Genomic DNA, 20,724 nt, shown 5'->3' with positions numbered 1-20,724 from the left:
GGACGGAAGTTCTTTTGTTGTGGTACTGAGGGTCATTTTACTAAGGACAGTTTAAAGGTCAGAGAAAGCTCGGACAAGAGTGAGGAAGTGATGGAACCCAATCACACCAAGAAGGCATCACTTGCTACCAGGGAGCACGTCGAATGGTATGCAAGGAAGTTCACACCAGGTGAGAAAGGAATATGGATCCTAGATGGCAGAGCATCAGATCACATGACTGGGAAGAAAAACCTATTTCATTCTCTGTATGATTATTCTGGGGAAGCAGAGATTGGGGATGGTTCACCATTAACAATAGCAGGAATAGGGTCAGTGACCATTCATATGTCAGAGGAGCGTGGGGGAGAAGATGTTGAATTCTTGAATGTGCTCTATGTCCCAAACCTACAAGACAATTTAGTGTCTCAGGGTCAGATAGAAGAGAAAGGAGTAGAATTCAGATCGAAGGATGGTGTGAACAAAGTATTTAAGGCAGGGTCACTGGTGTTCCAAGCTCACAGGGTGGGCAGACTCTATTTTATTTATATTGTTGGAGGAGCATCCATCGAAAGTCTTAGACAAGAGTATTAGCCGAGAATTTTAAGAAAGCGTCGAGAGTTTCCCAATCCACCTGGCATGCTAGGCTTGGTCACCCTAACATCCTAGCGATGAAAAAAAATAGACGTGCTGTGTGAACTTGGCTCAAAGAGAGGCGCAAGAGAAGAATACTGTGAAGTGTGGGAATAGTGGGAAAAATCAAGAGGAAGAAATTCCCCAGAAGCAGTGATGAAGAGAACCTAGGGATCTTGCAGAGGGTCCGTTCCGACATAATGGGTCCAATCAATCAGACATCGATTGGGGGAAAGAGGTTTATAATCACCTTCATCGATGAGTGATTGAGATTTGTGGCTATTGTAGCAATAGTGAAGAAAAGTGAAGCTTTAGACCACTTCATTTGTGTTAAGGAAGAAGGATAAAAGAGTTCCAAAGAGACAGGGGGACAGAATACATGTCGAGGAATTTTAAGCAGTTCCTGGAAGAGAATGGCATTATGCATAGAAAATCTGTTGAATATACTCCTCAACAAAATGGGTTAGCCGAAAGAATGAATTTAACCCTGTGTGATACTGTGAGATGCCTACTATTTCAATCTGGACTTCCCCTCCGATTTTGGGCTGAAGCTCTTCAAACAAGCTGTTACCTTAGGAACCAATGCCTATCAAGAGCCATACAGTTTGCATCACCGCTAGAGAAATGGACTGGAGTGAAACTTGGAAGAAGAGACATGGAGCACATCCGTACGTTTGGCTGCCAGGCATGGGCTTGGATCCCTAAAGAGAGGCAAGAGGGAAAATTTGCAGCCAAGGCAGTGGAGAGCATACTCCTAGGTTACAAGGAAGGCAAAAAGGGCAACAGACTCTGGAGCCTGTTGGAGGGACACGTCTTCAATAGCCGTGATGTCATCTTTCATGAGTGCCGCTTCCCATTCAGAGACAAGGGGACCCATGCTGCAGAGCGCCTAACTCACCAGGAGATGGCATACTTCATTGATGGGGCAGTGAATCATCCAAGAGGGGATGGTTTTCATGCGACGACATATGAAGACCAGGGCGGCCGCCATCCAGGAGAGGATGCCTTGGTGCAGTGCAGGGCCAGGGTGGCCCAGGAGGTTGCCGTCCAGGAGAGGACCGCCAAGGTGCAGCAGGCCTGGTTAACATGGATGTTCTGAGACGATCAGAGCGCACACGCTCTGTCATACTTTAAAGTCCCCTGACGAGGCCATGATGAGTAGGGGATGGTCTCTGGCTATGGAGCAGGAAATGGAGAACCATGCCAGGAACAAAACTTGGATCATTGGGAAAAGAACGGTAATGTAGTGGAGTGTAAGTGGGTCTTCCTAAAATGGGACTAAAATGGAAAGATTGTTTACAAAGCTCAGGGGTTCTCACAAAAATATGGGAGTGATTTGTGGGAGACTTATAGTCCTGTGATCCACAAAAATAGCTTAAGGGTAATTTTAGCAATTGCTATCAATAGATTGAAACGATCTGGAAAAGAATTGAATGAAGTCTTGGTTAAAATCCTGTTAGGCCTGGGGTTAAAACAATGTTTATCAGATCCCTGTGTGTTTGTGCATGAATAGGGATATGTTGGAACATATGTAGAGGATGTCATTGTTTGTGGGACCTTAAATTTTGTTGAATATGTGAAGTATGGATTGAATGATGCTGTGGAAACCAAAGACATGAGTCAGATTTCTGTGTCCCTAGGTTTACATTTTACTAGACCTAATCCAGATGCACTAGAAGTTGACCAGGAAAATTACATCTTAGATGTACTGAAGGAATTTAATACGTCAGAATGTAATAGTCTAAGCACTACAGGTGCTCTTGGAACAGACTTGTATGCATCCGGTGAGCCAGTAAGCCAAGAAGTGTATCATGCAGCAATTGGGAGATTGCTGTACATCAGTACTTCACCCGTCCAAATCTATCTTTGATTGTTCGGTGTCTTAGTAAATTCTGTCAATTTCCTTCAAGTGTTCAATTTGAAGCTGCCAAAAGGGCATTCAGATATCTAAAGCCTACAGCGAGACACATTTTAATTTTCACAGGCAGTCCATCTCTAGATGTAAAAATATATTGTGATGCAGACTGGGTGAATGAAAGAAATGATTCAACATCTGTTGGTGGACATGTCATTCCCATAGCTGGAGGAGCAAGAATCAGGCAGTAACAGCTACCAGGACCATGCTGGCTGAATATTATTCAATCTTTGAGGCTTGTAAGGAAGCAATATGGTTGAGGGATTTTATGGAGTAGTTAGGCCATGTTTTCTTTGTGCATTTCATTCTATGAGCTGATAATCAGGGTGCAAATGCTTTAGCAATAACAAATAAATTGACAGAGAGGAACAAGCACCGTTGAATGTAATTTCATCATGTAAGGGAATGTGTTAAGAACCAGGAGGTAACCATAAATTATGTGTCTACAGACGAAAATATAGCTGATATCTTCACAAAGGTGGTGCCTCAACAGAAAATGAAAAAAATGTTCATCAGGAATGGGTTTGTTTGACATTTTCTAAGCAACGGTTGCCCGTACGAGGTGAATTTTGACTTTGCAGTCATTAACTAGTCTTCCGAATCTATTGACATGCATTATCAATCATTGACAATCACACATTGATTTTATAAAGATTTTTATATTTTTACGAGGAGCGACAGGCTTCACTGTCACTTGGCAACAGCCCAGTGCCGACAGCCGCTGTTTTACCAATTGGCACCCATACTTGGAAAGGCTTAAAACAGCTGTACTTTTTTAGTTTATGCACTAATATCTATATTTATTTAGTAGGCTAATTTTCATCCATATTAATCAATGCACAATATATAAAGAAAAGTACATAATGGTATCAAAATCATAAAAGTAGCTTAAATGGTATTGTTTTTACAAGCGTTCAAACTCGAGTCTCTATACTTTTGGTGCAGACAGTAGTTCATCAACCACCAGAGAGACTTTTACAAGAGACATGGCTTGTATGAAAACTAGGGATGGGTCAGATCCAATGTTTTTGGTTCTGGCGTGGTTCTTGGCTTCCAGTTTTGGTTCCAGCTCTATTTAGCACTCAAATAACTCAGTTTTCAGGAGTAAAAGAGTGTTTCGTCCAGTATGTTAGAATGCAGATCATCGTAATTTTAACAGCATGTTTGAATAAGTTTCTGTTTCATTAGCTGAAAAATTTTTAGGCAATCACAGCCATTGTGACTAATAATATAATAATAATAATATTTATTCCACTTATTCATAAATTACAAAGTACAACAAACAAAACAGTTAAGTAGAATATAGTTAGGTACCTCTCAGGTATACCTGAATAGGAGTTATCATCATCTTAAAGCATTGGCTGGTGCTGATTTATGAACATAAAAAAGCATAAAAGGACAAAAACAATTTTGATAATCAAATAAGTGTGTGCAGAACAAGATCAGAATGGAGAAAATAAAATTCAATAACAATTAAAATAACAATATAAGTACAAAATAAACCATGCATTTAAAGAAGAGTAGAGAATTTTTTTATAAGTAAAATAATTAATAGAAAGAAGAGACATAGAAAATAGAAAGAATATGTGTTGATTAAAGTGCTGATCTCGACAAGCCATAGCCAGAATGATCCCTTGGAGGGATGAAAAAAAGTTTGTGCAGTTTAGAATGGTATGTATCCTGAAACTGTTTAATATGAGCAGGCAGGAACCACTAAGGATTAGGACTAACTATCTCAGAGATAAAAGTCTCTAAAAGATGATAGATCAAAAGAAAACCCAAAGTCTCAGAGAAACAAAAAAAAATATTTAAAGCTATTGTCTAGTTTTGAAATACGTGTACTAACTGCATATGCTTTATCTTAAATTTTAAGTGACAAAATGATGTGAAATGTATTTCCATGCATGTCATTTTTCAAAAATTTTCCCGTCCCCGTTGCCTGGGGGGGGTCTCCCTCCCAAGCTCCCCTACCCCCATAGCATATTCCTGGTCACGCCACTGAGAAGCGAGCTCTTAACACCTCTGAAGTGACAATCGCCAACAAGAGTTGAAGCTTTGTCTCTATGGTCCATGATGGTACGATAACAAGATTGCTTTTGGAAAAATATTAGCAAGAGTCAAATGAATTTAGCATGTAAGGCTTCTTCATCTGCATTCCCCCACAAAGATGACATCCTAACCTTCAACTCAGTCAGCAGTTTTATCATTGCATTACACATTGTTTATCAATTGTACATATGTACAGTCACTTTCAAAAGTAGGTCCCCACGGCCAGCGCGAGCAACTACGTTTTTCTCGGAGGTAGAACTTCGGGTATTGGCTATGCCTTCTGTGTCTTGAACGGGCCAGTTTGACTTACTCTCACCGTCCGCGCAAGTCTTCCCGAGGCATTCTTCACTATTCCTAAATTCTTCGCGACTTCCCCGACTCCCAGTGCCACAACACAAGGCGAAGCATATGTTCTCAGTCACGGGATTCCCACCCTGAAAGTATTCTGAGAAGGATATTCCGAGTAGTCTGGCTTGCACTAAAAAATAACGAGACGTATCTGCGTCGCAACGCACATATGAGGAAGAAACGAAAATTGGAATTTACGTCTGAAAGAGTATTCAAAAAGTTTCCTACAAAATAACCTTCTAGATTATACCTTTAACACATTATTACCAACACCATCAATATATATTGCTCTATGTTTAAGTATTTCAAACACTTTATTTGCGCGCATTCATTATTCCTAACCATTTTCTTAGGATACATATGTTTACCATGGTTTATACTACATTTTTCTACGTGTCTCATCATGCGAGAAATCAAAAATATTAATGTGCGCTAAATTGTAATGTTTAATTCTGTATCATATTTATTCCAGTCGTTACTAACATATCCCATATGAACAAATACTTAAATAATGCTTTATACATTCGAGGTATCAGGAAGTAATTAACCGACATCTTTATGTTCATCGAAAGTTCGAATGTCTTAATAGTTACCATAAATATATTTTCTATAATGAAAATACCAACGGAAGCATTAATTACATGACTTGTGTGCCTATTTCTTACCATTTAAAGGCATATTAATACTATATGTTTTATCTTTGCCCCTTTATTGAGAGGTTAACCTAAGTCTTCCCCCTTTTTCGCTTCTTTTTTTTCTGCTAAAACCAGTCGTAATTGGTGCCTGCTGATATCATGCAGGGCAATATCCTACACATTATTATGTATAAGTGGTTTTACATCATAAATAGAACTTACACTCATGTAATGAATACCTTGAGTCAGTCTTACGTGCGAACAAATACTGATCATATTCCTACTGACACTAAACTACGCACCCATAATATTCATCCGATAAAAATATACCGTGTTGGGTACCTAATGACTATTTCTGCATTATTAATACAAATTAAACTTATGAGCTGCCAAATATACTGCTTGGGATGTAGCGTTTGACGGTGTGGAAACTTAGGCGACGACAAAAGAGGGACAAGAAAAGAATGAAGGCATCCAAGATGTGAGTATAAAAAAGAAAGGAAAAGGTGAGAAGGATGGAGAGGAAAAAAAGAAGAAGTGCTATCCATGGTCGAGAGATTTTTGGTGAGGGGGGAGGGGAAGGATGAAAGTAAGGATATGGTTAGAATGAAAGGGCCTAATGCGAATGGGCGTCACTTTTAATTAAAGGGGTAAGTTCAAGTTGGGAGGGGCGCACGCACGGTGATTCGTAAAATCTTCAATTCAGAAGGGCAGGTAAATTATGTTTTTCTATGACCACCATAACTGGTTGACTCACCACCATAACTCCACGCACATGTTGCTTGTACTGTTTTTCTTAAAAAAATGAACAATATCAATGTAAGAGTATTTCCCATAAACAAAAGGACAACACTTCCTACGACGCATTATGGTCTAACAGCCTGCCATTTCACTTGATGCCAATAAACATCTCGCTGCTTCTTTTAGTGAAAATTTATGTTTATCTTAAAAGCAATTCAATAAAATTTAAAGACAATCCAATTGCTTATTTGAAAAAATAATGCAAAATTATCTTCTCCCATAAAAAATTGCCGTACCGGTAAAAATTTTAAAACTTCTTCTGATTTTCTATTCACAGTATGGGAATAAGTTGCGTTATTCAAAATGTAGGCACTACTTGTAGTCCGAATAACCTACTACTTGGGGAGTGACTGCTATTTAACTTGTAAACATTGAAAAAATGTCTGAAAATCTTTAACCGCCGGCATGGATGAACGCGATGACGGATGGTAACCGTGATGCAAATGACAATATTTACATAGGCGTATATATTTACGTATTTTTCACCAGGCGATGTGAAGAAAAAATATTGGAGTAACATGCTCGAAATGCTCCGAAAATTTATTTGCACAATATGTTTTGTATAAGTTTACCAAACTACACAGATGTCTCCTCTCTTCCTCGTGCGATGGGTTACTTGCCGGAAAAACCCATATATTCTTCTCCGCTTTCTTCGGTGGTGGAATTGTTTGGCTAAGTGGGGGGGGGGGGGGGAGGTTCACGCGGCCTTCCTACCTCTGAAATCGTGCGTGGGGCTCTTGACGACAGTTAAAGTAGTCAAGTTGCACCATTTGTACTACCTGATCAAGTCGAATCGATCCCCAGTGGACAAGGAACGTGTAAGCAATATGCGAAGGTCGACTTCGGAGAATAACGGAGACGGCTGCGCCAGGTATGGGGACCGACTTTTGAAAGCGACTGTACTTCTCTTCTTGTGTTCATATTCTGCCCTTGAAATACCTGCAGTTTAGTGAGCTCTCCCTATCCAAACCAGCCTTAGAGTTGAATCACTGAGTGAGAGAGTGAATTTTGTGAATTGGCTTTCAAATATATCTGAATTTTTGTACAGTGAAACCTCTCTTTTTCGGACACTAACAGTCCTTGAAATGTCTTGTTAAGTGAGAGGTGTCCGTAAGTCGGAGGTGATCTAAATTAAACCTCATTTATACGCTTAAAATTACTTCATAAGTATAATAGTGCAGCCAGAGCAATGAAATCCTTTTATTTAAGATCTCCCAATTTTTTAGAGATTGTTCAGAAAACCCATGGCAATGGTACCCGTAAAAGAGTAAAATTGTGCCTAAAAAGTGTCCGTGTCCACAAGTGAGAGAGTGCATCATCATCATAGTGAGAGAGGTTCATCACATATACTAGAAATTCAATCCTTATACAAATGCACATCCTTCTACCGAGGAATTGAATAATGTCCTGAAAACAGGAGTGTCCATATGTCAGAGGTTTCACTGTACATAATTCATTTCAACATGACTTCTACTTACACTTGAAGCATCTTTTCACTTCTGAAAACTAAGCCTAGACTCAAACTAATGCTAAGATTTACACAAGAATCAATTTTCAGCAGGATGAAGACACTAATTTATAGTGGTATTATAGGTTACATACCTTTCCTTCACATGGTGAGGGTCATAATTTTTGGGCAGTTTGTCGAGCATTTCTTGAGCTGCTCTTGCTACAACTGATTCACGAGATTCTCCACCTCCAACACTTGTCTCTTTAGGTTGTATTGAAACTATGGTGCTCAATGTTTCATTAACAAAATTTGTTTGGTACCTATTTAAAAAAGCAGAAGTGATTTGCAATTATAATTAACTGAATTAAGTGCATGCAGTGCATGAAATGTTCTGATAATGGACTTTTCTTCAAAGGAATCAGAATCCTTTGCAATATAATTGAAACCATTATAGCTGAAATTTGTGTCACACCATTAATGCATTAATTACATACAGTTTAAGTTAAGAAATCATAATTTACTTCAACATCAAACATCGGTGTGTTTTACTTCAAGCCTGCCACATTAACAGCTGTGAAATTCAAATTCATTGCCATGTGAAAAAAGTCCCCTGTATTGGGAATTGAACGAAAGACATTTGGTTTGCCAGGCCACTGTGCAGACAACTATGCTATCCAGGTTTTTTAATTTCCATGGCAATTCTACCTTTTTAAAATTTCATTCGGAAAGCCAAAGCTCTGTGGTTTGATTCCCAGTGCAGGGGCAATTGTTCTCATGGCAATTAATGTGAATTGAATCAGATTTAAGTGCCTACAAAAAAGCTCACTATTGTGGCAGCACATTACCTAGGGATTTTGCAGAGATACTCAAATACTTTTTTGGGATCTATGACAATGTTAGATAGACAATGGTCATGAACTGGCGTGGGGAAGTGATCAATGTTATTAGAGGGATTAGATGAAGGGGTTATGCAATCTGTAAAGAATTTGTTGAATAAGTTTGGTCTATCTGGGACCCCAGCCTCGACAATACCATAGGTTCCTTTAAGGAGGATCGTGGACAATTTCGGCAACTATTTACAAGGGACCAGAATTTTCTTGGGTTGGAAGAAATGGATGAACACATACCCTGTACATACTCCTTGTGATCACGGCGAATTAGTGCTATGGAACAGCGATGAAGATCAGTGTATGTAGTTCGAGTTTTCTCGTTCAGGAAATATTTGTATCGATACCAAGCAAGATTTTTGTTTCCCAGTGAGTGAAAAGGATCAGATTTGAACCAAGAGGGGAATTTTTTCGCCTTTGGTTTCACAATGGGCACAAAATCTTTGACCCCACTCTCAAGGATAGAGCAAAAAAAGTCCACACCTTCTTGCAGAGCTTGAAAAAACTGATTGGTCGACCACGCCTGTGGTACGTGCCATTATGTATCTTCACGGAACTATTGCCTAAATATGAGTATAGGAACTTTTGATCAAAGTGTCGAGAGCATCTCGACCTACCTTCTGCGCCTAAACAGCTATATGAGGGCACTATGTCCTCCTGTTGAGGATCTCGGCAAGAAGGATTTCCTAATTGGTCACATAGGAGGCAGCATTGGAGAAGCTAACTGTAAATCTCCACCCTCTCTCACCGGACCAGCTGACTTACGAATAATTAGTGGAGGAGCTTAAGACCATATTTACACCGGTGCGATTCTTTCGTGCCGAGAGGCTGATCTTTCAACGTTGTGTACGTGAACCCAATGAAATTTTTTCGGAGTATGCCCTAGCGTTAAAGAAGTTGGCTGCCACCTGTGATTTTGGAAACAGTATGGAAGATAGATTAATTGACCAATTTTTGTATGGTCTTAATAGTGAAGAAATAACCACTAAACTGGCTGGCAAAAATGTTCCTTTAAAGAGATTTGTGGCCAAAGCGTGCTATATGGAAGGATCTGTGGAATACGCCAAAAGCACTGGGGATAGTCCTGCCTCCATTTTGGTAATTAATAAGAGATCTCAACCTCACTGTAAGTCGTTATCACCAAAGAACATGGTGAAATGTTTTAATTGTGGAGGGCCACACTATAATAACTCATGTGACAAGCCTTTGAAGTGTACCCATTGTGGCAAGGATGGGCATTCAGTGAAATTCTGCCGTCAAAAGAGTAAAGATAAGTTCAAAAAGAAAAAGATGGAGAAATCCATGCTAGAACAAACACCAGAGGAATCTAGTGACGAAGACTGCCACAGCTATGTGGGGTTGTTGCAATTACATCAAGTGCAGGGAGCCCAACGGAATTGGCGCATGTTGACTGTTCAGATTAATGGTGCACCTGTAACTATACAAATAGATTCGGCCGCATATGTATCCTGTGTAGGAGAAGATATTTATAAGAAACATTTCAGCCAATTGAAGTTGACACCCACCTCTTTGCTATACACTTGTTCCAGTGCCCCCTTATCATTACTCGGCGAATGTCAGGCTAATGTTTTGTTTGAAGGTGTGTGTGTTAGCTCTGGTTGTGCACAAAGGAAAGTTTCATTCCTTAATGGGTATTCCTTGGCTAGAAGTGCTTCCTATAAATTGGTACAGTCTGTTCCCAAAGAAAGCTGTAAATGTGGTTGCCAACTGTGAAAATGCGTTAGGGGATCTTAAGGAAGATTTTCCTTCTGCATTCTCTGGAAAGCCTGGGCTGATCAGCAAAGGGTTATGTCCCCCAGATTGTATTGAAACCAGATTCTGTGCCTGTTTTTGTATCTCATAAACAAGTGCCTATTCCATTGAGAGACAAGGTAAGAAAATATTTGGAGAAAATGGTTGAACAAGAGATTTTGGAGCCCATGACCAACACACAGTGGGGTACTCCAATTGTAGTGGTCCCTAAAGCCAATGGCAGGGTGAGAATACATATGTGGGGATTACAGTTGCTAAGTAAACCGTTGTCTGAGTATGGATCATTATCCACTACCACTGATAGACGATTTGTCTTTACTAAAAGGTGAGTGTTTCTGTAAAATTGATCTTTCTTAGGCATATCTGCAATTAGCCGTTGGTAAAGAATCACAATCTATATTAACTTTGAGCACCCATGTAGGTTGTTTTAGAGTAAAGAGAATGCCGTATGGGATAGCTTCTGCACCCGCTATTTTCCAGCAAACCGTTGAAAAAATCTTACAGGGTATTATTTGTGTTAACTTATTTGTGTATCTTGATGATATTCTTATTTATGCTGAAATTTGGTGTGAATGTTCTTCTGTTTTAAAACAGGTATTAGGGCGGTTGGCCCAACATAACATTGTCATTAACGTACCTAAGAGTGAATTTTTTGTTAACAGAGTCATATTTTTAGGTCATGAGCTAGATTCTCATGGTTTAAATGTTGAAGAATCTAAGGTTAAGGCTATTGTGAATATGGGTGCGCCTTCAAATGTGTCTGAGTTGAGTAGTTTCCTAGGAGCTGTCAAATTCTATTATAAATTTCTCCCAGATGCTTCTACTTTTATGGAACCCTTAAATAAACTATTGAAGAAAGATTTCCCTTGGTCTTGGGGTAAGGAACAAAAGGAAGTCTTTGCAAAATGTAAGACAGCCCTTAATAGTAGCCAGGTGCTTATTCCCTTGAGTTACCTATTAGACTAGCAGCTTAGCAGTAATTTTAGGTGTCACCCATTTTAACAAATTTCTTTGGGGGAGATAATTTGAACTGTTCACTGACCACAGTTCTCTCACAATAATTTTCGGGTCAAAGACTGGTGTCGCTGCTGCACGTCTTCAGCGTTGGGCAGTACTACTGCATGGCTACAGATTTAAGATTGTGTATTAAAAGAGGGATAAATACTCCTCATGCTGATGTTCTTAGCAGACTTCCATAGGCAGATGATACACCAGTGGAGTCTCCTGAAAATGTAATAAGTTTAGTTAAGACATTAGGTGTACCTTTGAATGCCCAGTCGATTGTGCTAGCCACAGAAAAAGATCCTGATTTATTAAAAGTAAGGATGTACATCCAGCATGGCTGGCCCTCTAAATGTGATGATCTGCGGTTACAACCTTACTTTAAGAGACAGTCAGAACTCTCTGTCAATAACCAGTGTGTCACCTATGGTTCGAAAGTTTGTATCCCAAAAGCTCCACAACATGATGTTTTAAATTTGTTGCATGATCAACACCCAGGAATGAGTCAAATGAAAGCACTTGCTCGTGGTTATGTCTATTGGCCCACTCTTGACCAGGACACTGAAATTATGGAAGCTTCTTGTGAGCCATGTCAACAGGTTCAAAACTCACTTCCTCAAATACCATTTTCTCCTTGGACATGACCAAAATCTAAGTGGGAGAGAGTTCATACCGACTTTTGTTACATAGAAAATAAGACATTGCTTATTGTGGTAGATGCTTATTCTAAATGGCCGGTTGTTGCAATTATGAAGGAAACAAGTGCTTCTACAGTAATTGAAAAACTTGAGTCTATGACAGCTGCATATTGGTCGTTTAAAGTCTTTGTCTCCGATAATCGCCCACCTTTTCAGTCCCAAGAATTTAGTGAGTTTCTTACTAGTATGGGTGTCAAACATCTGTTTCCCCCCCATACTTACCAAGAGCAAATGGTCAGGCAGAGAAAACTGTGCAGCATGTAAAACAGGCTCCAGAGAAATCTGTTCTTGACAAATCGTGTGAAGTATTGTCCTTGCAGCGTAGGATTAACAAATTCCTAATGGCTTGTCGTACGACGTCACGCACTGTAACTAAGTTAGAACCTGTGGAGTTGTTTCTGGGGAGGAAGCTTAGAACAAAGTTGTCCCTATTAAATCCAATGAGCATTGTGGAAGACCGGGTGACTTCCTGCAGTGAGAAGGTGGCCTCCAAACATAACTCTAAATTACCGGAATTGAAAGAAGGTGTGGACACAGGATGTTCAACACAACGTAAAACAATGGAAACCTGCGACAATAGTAAAGCAAGTGAGTGCCAAGTCCTTTGATATCTTGTGTGATGGGAAACTAAAAAAAATGTCTCCCTTCAATTCCTTCGTCCAAGAATTGTGTCCTGTGAAGTTAAGAGAAATGAGTTTACCCCACCTGCTAATGTCAACACTGAGGAGGTTGCTCAGGTCCCACTGCACCAAAATGATATCTCCGAGTCAAACAGTCCAGGATCTGTTACCCATGAGAATACTCATGAACCCTTGCCTAGAAGCCCTGCATTGGCTAAGCCTTGTTCTACTCCCTTGAGTCGCCCATCACGAAAAAGGCAGCCACCAAAACATTTGAATGATTTTCTTGTGTAATGTATTTGTGTTTTCATGTATATGCCTTTGTAAAGGGTTATTCTTAGTGGAGGGGAGTTGTTGTATCCAGGGTGGTAGCCCTGTCCCAAGAATAAGACATGTGAGGACGGGGCACGCCTGGCAGTTTCATCTACATCTACATAATACCCCGCAAGCCGCCTAAAAGGCGTGTGGCAGGGGGTGTTAGGACACCAGCCATTTACAGCTAAAAAAAAAAAATTAAGTGCTCAAACGAAGTTGGGACTAGCGTTTATTAAAGTCCTTTATGGTTCGGGGGAAAAACGAATTCGCATATCTATCCGTTCGGCAAAACATCTCTCTTAATTTATCACTTCTATCGGACCTGGAAATATAGTGTGGCTCTAATATTATGTTCTCTGTGTCGCTCTTAAAGATATCCATTCTCAATTGATCAAGCAATCTAAGCCTAGCGCGCAGCCTCCGAGTCTCCAACGGCTCCCAGCCTAATTCGCTTAACATCTGGGTAACACTGTCTGTACGCCCGTAGCAGTTTTTGACGAAACGCGCAGCCTTCCTTTGAATTTTAAAGTTGTTGGACTCTAGTTTTTTCCTGCAATAGAACACCTCCGAGGGAAATAGCATAGCAGACATATTCAGTACCTCTAAATTTGGTTCACTTGTAGCCTGTAACGAGGGTAATTTCTTCTTCCAACACATAACCCCATACAACCTACATTAAACCTTATCACTTTCTAAATCCAACTCAACTGGGGTCGATGGAATCTTAGTTAAATTTATTAAGGCGTCGTAAACTTTACTTTTAACTGTAATACTTGATATCTTTACTTTTTCCTTAATGTCATCTGAATTTCCAATTATGTACATGGAAATCATTATTTATTATTAGAGGTCCGTGAAAGTGGTTTTATTTTTTGCTAAAATTCTTTTTAAAACCATGTGATTTCGGTGTTATAGAACATCTTGGCAGTGTTATTATAATGCTACAATTTTCCCACATTTATAGGCGTTTCATTGTTTTATGGTACACACTTCATCAATACCTATACTTTCATTAAGCATTTTACATAACATTTTACACAATTTCGATTGCACAAAATTTCTGATAAAACTAAATGAAAGAAATGGATCAACTTATATTGGTTCAAAGTATATGAATTGTTCAAGTATGTAGTCTTGGTGAATACGATCGGCAAACGGCAAATTTTCGGCATTTTCAAATTCCTATCCTTCGTTCGATGTTTAAAGCTGGAACTACGATAAAAAAAAACAGTCCAACCGCAAAACATAACCACTCACGATGGTGTTTTCAAATTGATTGCTGGGTAGCTACGGTATAACCGCTACTGTACTACGCTACTGTATAACTTACAAATTGGCCAAAATGTTTCATGTTGTGGGTTCCCTTTCGATACCCCTCACCCAGGTGTTGAGGGAAGGTAGGACAGCAGCTAAATACAAAAATATCACTTAGTTTTGATTACAGCTGTTGCCAATCGGTCAGGAAAGGCAGTGAAAGAAGCACACTTAACAAAACATAATCGGATTCAAAGAAACTTGAAAAATTATTTCCCATATATTGATCCTGAAACATCTAGAATGAGATGCTTTCTCACCTGAAGAATTAGATATTAGATTTGACCAATGTCGAAATGATTTTTTTTTGCATTGTAGCTCAGTAGAGAGCCAAATATCCGACAATCCATCCGCTAATATAAGGAGAACCCCCTCTCCTCCTATCCTTTCTGTTCCTTCCTTCCCTTCAGTGGCGGTTTGCCCATAAGGACTCTCGGACCTCCCAAATATTTGAAAAAGTAAAAAAAATTATTTATCCATTAATTTATAATTATACATCTGCTTAATCAAAGTGTTTTTTCAGTCCCATACATCGAAAGTGTTGGAAAAGCACGAAAAGAAATAGTGCGAGAAGTTCGTATTTGTAGCCGTGGGGCGCTGGCCAGAACGTCCCAATCCATCCCCATGCAGTTATGTGGAGAGTGGTAGTGGTGGGGGCTGCTGGTGCTATGACGCGTCTAACACTGTGCCTTACGGAAGTCTTGGGATGTCGTCCGAGATTATGCAGAGCAACGAGTGAGTTGACATCGCTGCGCAGGCTGGCGGGCGTATAATCTGGCGTCTACTTGGTGCTGCCACAGAAAAGGGACCTACGGAATCAGAATAGTCACAGTACTGGGTGTAGTTATACGATTTTAATTTTGAATTACTGGTAAGTATTGCTACAGTAAATAAATTATCCCATTATGCTTGCGTTTTTTGGTGTTTGAATTCCGGAACACATAAAATCCAACCAGTTAGAGGCCGTATTGACGAAGGAAAACTATTCTCGAGTATTTGCCACAGTTCTGTTATGATTATGAATTTCAAGAGCCTTGGGGAAACTAATATTATAATATTTAGGCCTTAACAATGTATTAATATCTTCCCGATGATTAGAAATAAAGTACCTATTTTTTCAGAAAAATTTATCAAAAGGCCTGCAGTATTGGGAAAAATCAGTTAACATTCCCCACTGATTTATAATTTAAGAAATAGGTGCGTGCGTGATAGTGTGAAGGATTAAGCATGATTTAACCCGTAAAACGTGATTTTAAATAGTTATTCAATGAATGTCATGAAGTGCCGCGTACAATGCACCTTTTGTGTGTAGATTCATCATTTTTCTAGCCGTCCTTGTTCTATTAGTCCATGTTCACCTAATTCCTCAGCAGCAGAGAGGTAGCTGTCTGACGGAAAATGTCCACTTGGGTCTGATTTAAGTGGCTTCGAAGAGTTCATATCATGGTGCAGAGATCCTTACAGCTCCCATCTGTGGCTCAGAGTCGTCTTCTTTTACGATCTAGAATTTATTTTCTATTATATCATGGCAATTATTTCGAAGACATGGTTATTCCAAGTGTGACCCGTTGGCGTTTCGTGTGTTTACCACATATGAATCTTAGACTCAAGGAGATGGTCCGTGACGTCTTCTGTTTGCTTGAATGCCTTTGCTGACCTTAAATTCGTCCCTCAGCTGAATCAGCATTAGTGGACCACGACTTCTATCTCCCTTGAGTCGTCCTTATAGTAAAGGCAAGACTCTCGGAAAGAACGGAGTGAAATGAGTTCAGATATCATTTTTGAGGAGTTAACTGTGCGTAATTGCCGATTAAGAAGTTTCTTAGTGCTGTGTTCAAGAAGACAATTTTAATTAATCAACAGTGCTCGTTTGTTTTAGGGAAATATAGGGAAAAATTGTCCCAATTCTGTGTCCAGGCACCTTGTTCTTTTTGGTCGTATTTTTCGTCGGCCTATTTTGTGTCGTCCCTTGTTTATTTATAGACTAGTGCCCTTGCCATGTGTTCAATCGGAAAGAAATTGTTGTCCGGCGCTGATTTCAACGAACGTGTAATTGATCACTTAGCTGGACAAAAGGAAAGAAGGATGGACTTCTGCAATATAACTAAAGGCATGCGAGTATTTCAGATTTTGTTAAAAATGTGTGAGAAATGTTTAATTATTGATTTTAAATCATACTGTATTCAAGAAGCAACGCGAACACCACCATCAAAGTTTACATCTGCAATAGCAAAGCGCGCGCATTCTAGAAGTGTTTGTTGCCTAGTGTAAGTCAATGACACTCCCCTCCCTCCTCAGGTGTTACAAGTGTCATTGCTACCTAAATCATTGCGAATATTGTATAGATTTGACAAATAACGCATTATGATTGCAAAACGAACAACAGAAGTGTATTGCGGGCATATTAGCATGAAGAATGTAGGCGCTAAAACCTAAAGTTACGTATTTTCGTTTGTATTTGTAAAATATCACAGCAAATATATTTTTATTCTTCAAGATCATTGATCAGTATAATCAGGGATGTGATCCGGTACGAAACTTACGTTTAGTGCCCGGTCCGAAAAGGCACGAAACGATTTCGTGCCTTTTCGGACCGGGCACTAAACGATCCGATTCATTTCGGACCAGGCTGGCACGAAACTTTTCACTTTTAAAATTTTAGGATCCCATACACTTTATTTTCTGCCTCGTATAGTTTCGTGCCGGGTGGCACGAAATTATCCGAAAAAGTGGTTAAAGTGCCAGACCGCGTATATGTGCCGCGCGGGGTTTAAGAAAGGGACCGATGCGGACACAAAAGACCAGCTTAGTGGATGTCCTTCTCGCCCAGGCCCATCCTCGAACTGAACGACCCTTTTCTATCCCCTCTGCGCGGTCATCCACTGCTATTTGCGTTGTTTGTTCCAAAAATATATTCGTAGCTTACCTTATATTTCTGAAGTTAGAAATGAATTCTTCATTTTTTGCTCATCACATGGAAATTTCAATCGGAGTTCTAGCGTTAATTTCAACGGAGTTCATTTCAGTTGCAAATCATCCTATATGGAATAGAAATATTCTAAATCCGTCAATATGATCGTTAGAACTTCGCTTAAAATTTCTTCACGCTCAGAAAAACCCAGGGAATTCATCTTACATTAAATAATCGATGGGAACAGCAAATACATGATTCTATAAAACACGACTATTTCAGTCAGTTGACCGTGGACTAGCACTGTGAAGCAGTCTTTTAATCCTTCGAGGGTCTGGGACTGGGGCAGAGGAGAAGGATCGGCGCGGCGCCCCGCTGAGTTGCGTCCCTGTCTTAGGGCAGTTGAGAAGCTTTGCTTTCCTTCGACGCGAGAGTGCTCGTTACAGAGGAGTACAAAAGATTTTCAAGGAACTCATAATGCCGGAACCTCCATGGGGCTCCGGCGCGAAAGTGTTAACAAATAATCCCAAATTTTAATTTGTTCTGAAAACATTATTATAATAAATATCAATATAATTTAATCTTCTTTTATAATATACATGCTATATTTCAACCATGGATGTCTACTACCGTGTGAGACGATTCAGTCCATTAATTTTTTTTATTTAAAGAAAATAAAAAATGCTTTTATCGCAGATAGAATCCATAAACGTTAATTTTTTCCCGTTAATTTACCCGATTTCCGAGCTAATTTTCTACGAGCGCTCACTATGTCACTAAGGCACTGTAATATCAGGATTGATTTTTCATTATGTAAACTATTAATTAGTGCTCTGTCAAACGGTTAGAAGAACTTTCATTAAAGGTGTCAACAATAATGACATCACGCTTTTTGATAGTTCACGATCCGCTTTCGTACGACACAACAGCATCCCAGTTTAAGTTTTCGTCACCTCATAATATTTAACTGGGAAAGCAAAAGAATAACTTTTTGCATATAATTTTTTGATGTAACTATTATGAGAGATGACATCAAGAATGGGATACTTTCTTCAAGAAAGGGTGAAAGAGAAGAGTTATTTTTCGTCATCAATTTGTTGGCAACTTGTCTACAACAATAAAACTGTTTGCAATTTCCACAGTATTTATTTACCATACAATGCATTTCAACTCCGAGAACAACTCTCGGAAATTTACTGTACAAAAATACAGACATATTCCCACCTTCTCCGATGGGGTGTTTACTAAGTGAAATGCTCAAATTTATGATCTACTTAGGACAGGTAAGAAGAAAGGTCGCCACCTGAATAAAATAATTAGAGTAGGTATAACAGCTGCTGGCAATCACAAAATGATTCATTTCTCCCTGCAAAATACCTGATAAACTCGTAGCATACATGTGAATTTGCAAAGGATTGCAGTGCAAAGTCACATTCAGAGTTTGCATTAGAGGTAATTCAAAAATTGTCCATTTTCAATTCTCATACTTAGTTTATTTTTCGCCTTCTCCTATCTGTAGCCGCTCACTTCTCGCGTTGGAAACCCCAACCCCCTTCCACCTTATTTTATCCTTCCCTTGCGCTTCTCGTCTCTCCTTTAACCCCTTGGATATTCCGTCTCATTATCCCCAGACGCCACAGAACCCTGACCACTTCAATTACCTCTTTAACTATGTCTTCACCCGATGCCCAAACCTTCTCAAACAATGCAAAATGCAAAAAAAATGCCAAACCTTCTAAAACAACTCCTTGAACCTTTCTTTATGAGTGGACAACCCCAGCATATGCCGTATAATCCCTCAATAGAGTCCCGAAAACGGATGTTCTCCCGCCCCGTCCCTTTTTCTCCCGCGGGGAATTCCCCAGATTGCCACCTCATTTGAGTGGCCAATGACCTTTCCTTCTCTTTCCCTCCATTCCGTCTTTCCTAAAATTTTTATAGGCAAATGTTCTTCCTCTCCAGCCCCTCTCCGCCTTTGAGTGAGTGAGATGTAAGATCCGAAACTATATTGCACTATATGGCACGAAACTATGGTGCCTTTTCGGATCGGCACTTTTTTCCGTAAAGTGCCATTTCGGGCTTGAGGAGGTTTTGTGCCATCGCATTTCGTGCAATTTCGGTTTAGTGCCTTTTCGGTTTAGTGCCTTAAAGTGGCAGCGGTCCTAAACTATTGAAATTTCGTGCTTTAAAGTGCTTTTTCGTATCGGATCACATCCCTGAGTATAATCGAGAGTCCGGACTAAGCCGATCCGTATGACCGAGATTTTGTACTCTCACTTTAAATGCTTAGAAAAGATTGTTTTTAAGCAGGTTACAAATTATCTGAACCAAAACAACTTGCATGATCCATATCAATCTGGATTTCGGAAAAACTTCTCTACGCAAACTGCGCAACTCAAATTATTGGATGATGTATGTCGAGGAATTTATAAACGGATGGTTACAATTCTGGTCCTATTTGATTTCACTAATGCTTTTGGTCTTGTTAATCATGCTAAAATTCCTCGCCATAAGTTGAAAAACCTTAACTTTTCCTGTTCCTCTCTTCACTATCTGAAAGATCGTCAACAGGCAGTCAAGGATGCATATGGGAGGTCCCCCAGGGGTCAGTTCTTGGTCCTCTCCTATTTTCCCTGTATTTCCTCCATCTGCCCAAGTGTACTATAAACTGTAAATACCTTTGATATGCTCACGACCTACAGATTTATCTTCACTGCCATTTGCACGAGCTGAATGATGCAATTTCCAAAGTCAATCAGGACGTTCAAGCCATCAATTCATGGGCTGTACACAATAACTTTGAGCTTAACCCTAGAAAAACAAAGTCTTTGTTACTCGGTACCTCAAAACTACTCAAACATGTTGACTTTGATGTTTTGCCAAACATGATTGTTGGTGATGCTGAAATATCATATGCAAACTCTGTTAAAAATCTTGGGGTCATATTGATGCCTGATTTGTCTTGGCAAAACCATGTTTGAGCCATCAGCAATAAGATTATGTAATATGATCCTCTTTCAGCTAAAAACTCATAAAAACCTTTTGCCCCCTCATACTCGCAAGCATCTTGTATCCTTGCAAATATTCCCCCATATCGATTACTGCTGTCTTGCATATCATGAACTAACTGAAGAGATTAACACCCTGATTCAACGGCAATTAAATGTGTGTGTCAGGTTCATTTATGACCTTAAAAAAGATGAACATATATCCCCTTATTTTTCTCAGTACAAATGGCTTAAAGCTAAAAAAAAGGTTAGAATACATGCTTGCCTACTTTTTATTTAAACTTTTCAATTTTAAACAGCCTGAATATATCATGCAATTTTTTCAGTCTAAAGCGGAAAATCGAAACGTTACAACTCGAATGTCACCAGATTTTTTAATTGCTCCACAA

At 39.5% G+C, this 20,724-nt stretch overlaps 1 protein-coding gene across 1 annotated transcript in view; it reads right to left on the bottom strand.

Moving 5' to 3' along the window:
• LOC124166854 (dynein axonemal heavy chain 8) overlaps window positions 1-20,724 on the bottom strand; it is a 424,156-nt gene that overhangs the window by 24,411 nt on the left and 379,021 nt on the right. The window contains exon 68 of the mRNA XM_046544564.1: window positions 7,960-8,127. Coding sequence (XP_046400520.1) covers window positions 7,960-8,127 — 168 coding nt within the window. The remainder of the gene's footprint in view (window positions 1-7,959; window positions 8,128-20,724) is intronic.

The sequence above is a fragment of the Ischnura elegans genome, chromosome 10 (genome assembly GCF_921293095.1).
Source record: "Ischnura elegans chromosome 10, ioIscEleg1.1, whole genome shotgun sequence".
NCBI lineage: Eukaryota > Metazoa > Arthropoda > Insecta > Odonata > Coenagrionidae > Ischnura > Ischnura elegans.
The sequence above is the reverse complement of the archived record's forward strand: the minus strand, read 5'-3'. Positions and strand labels throughout refer to the sequence as shown.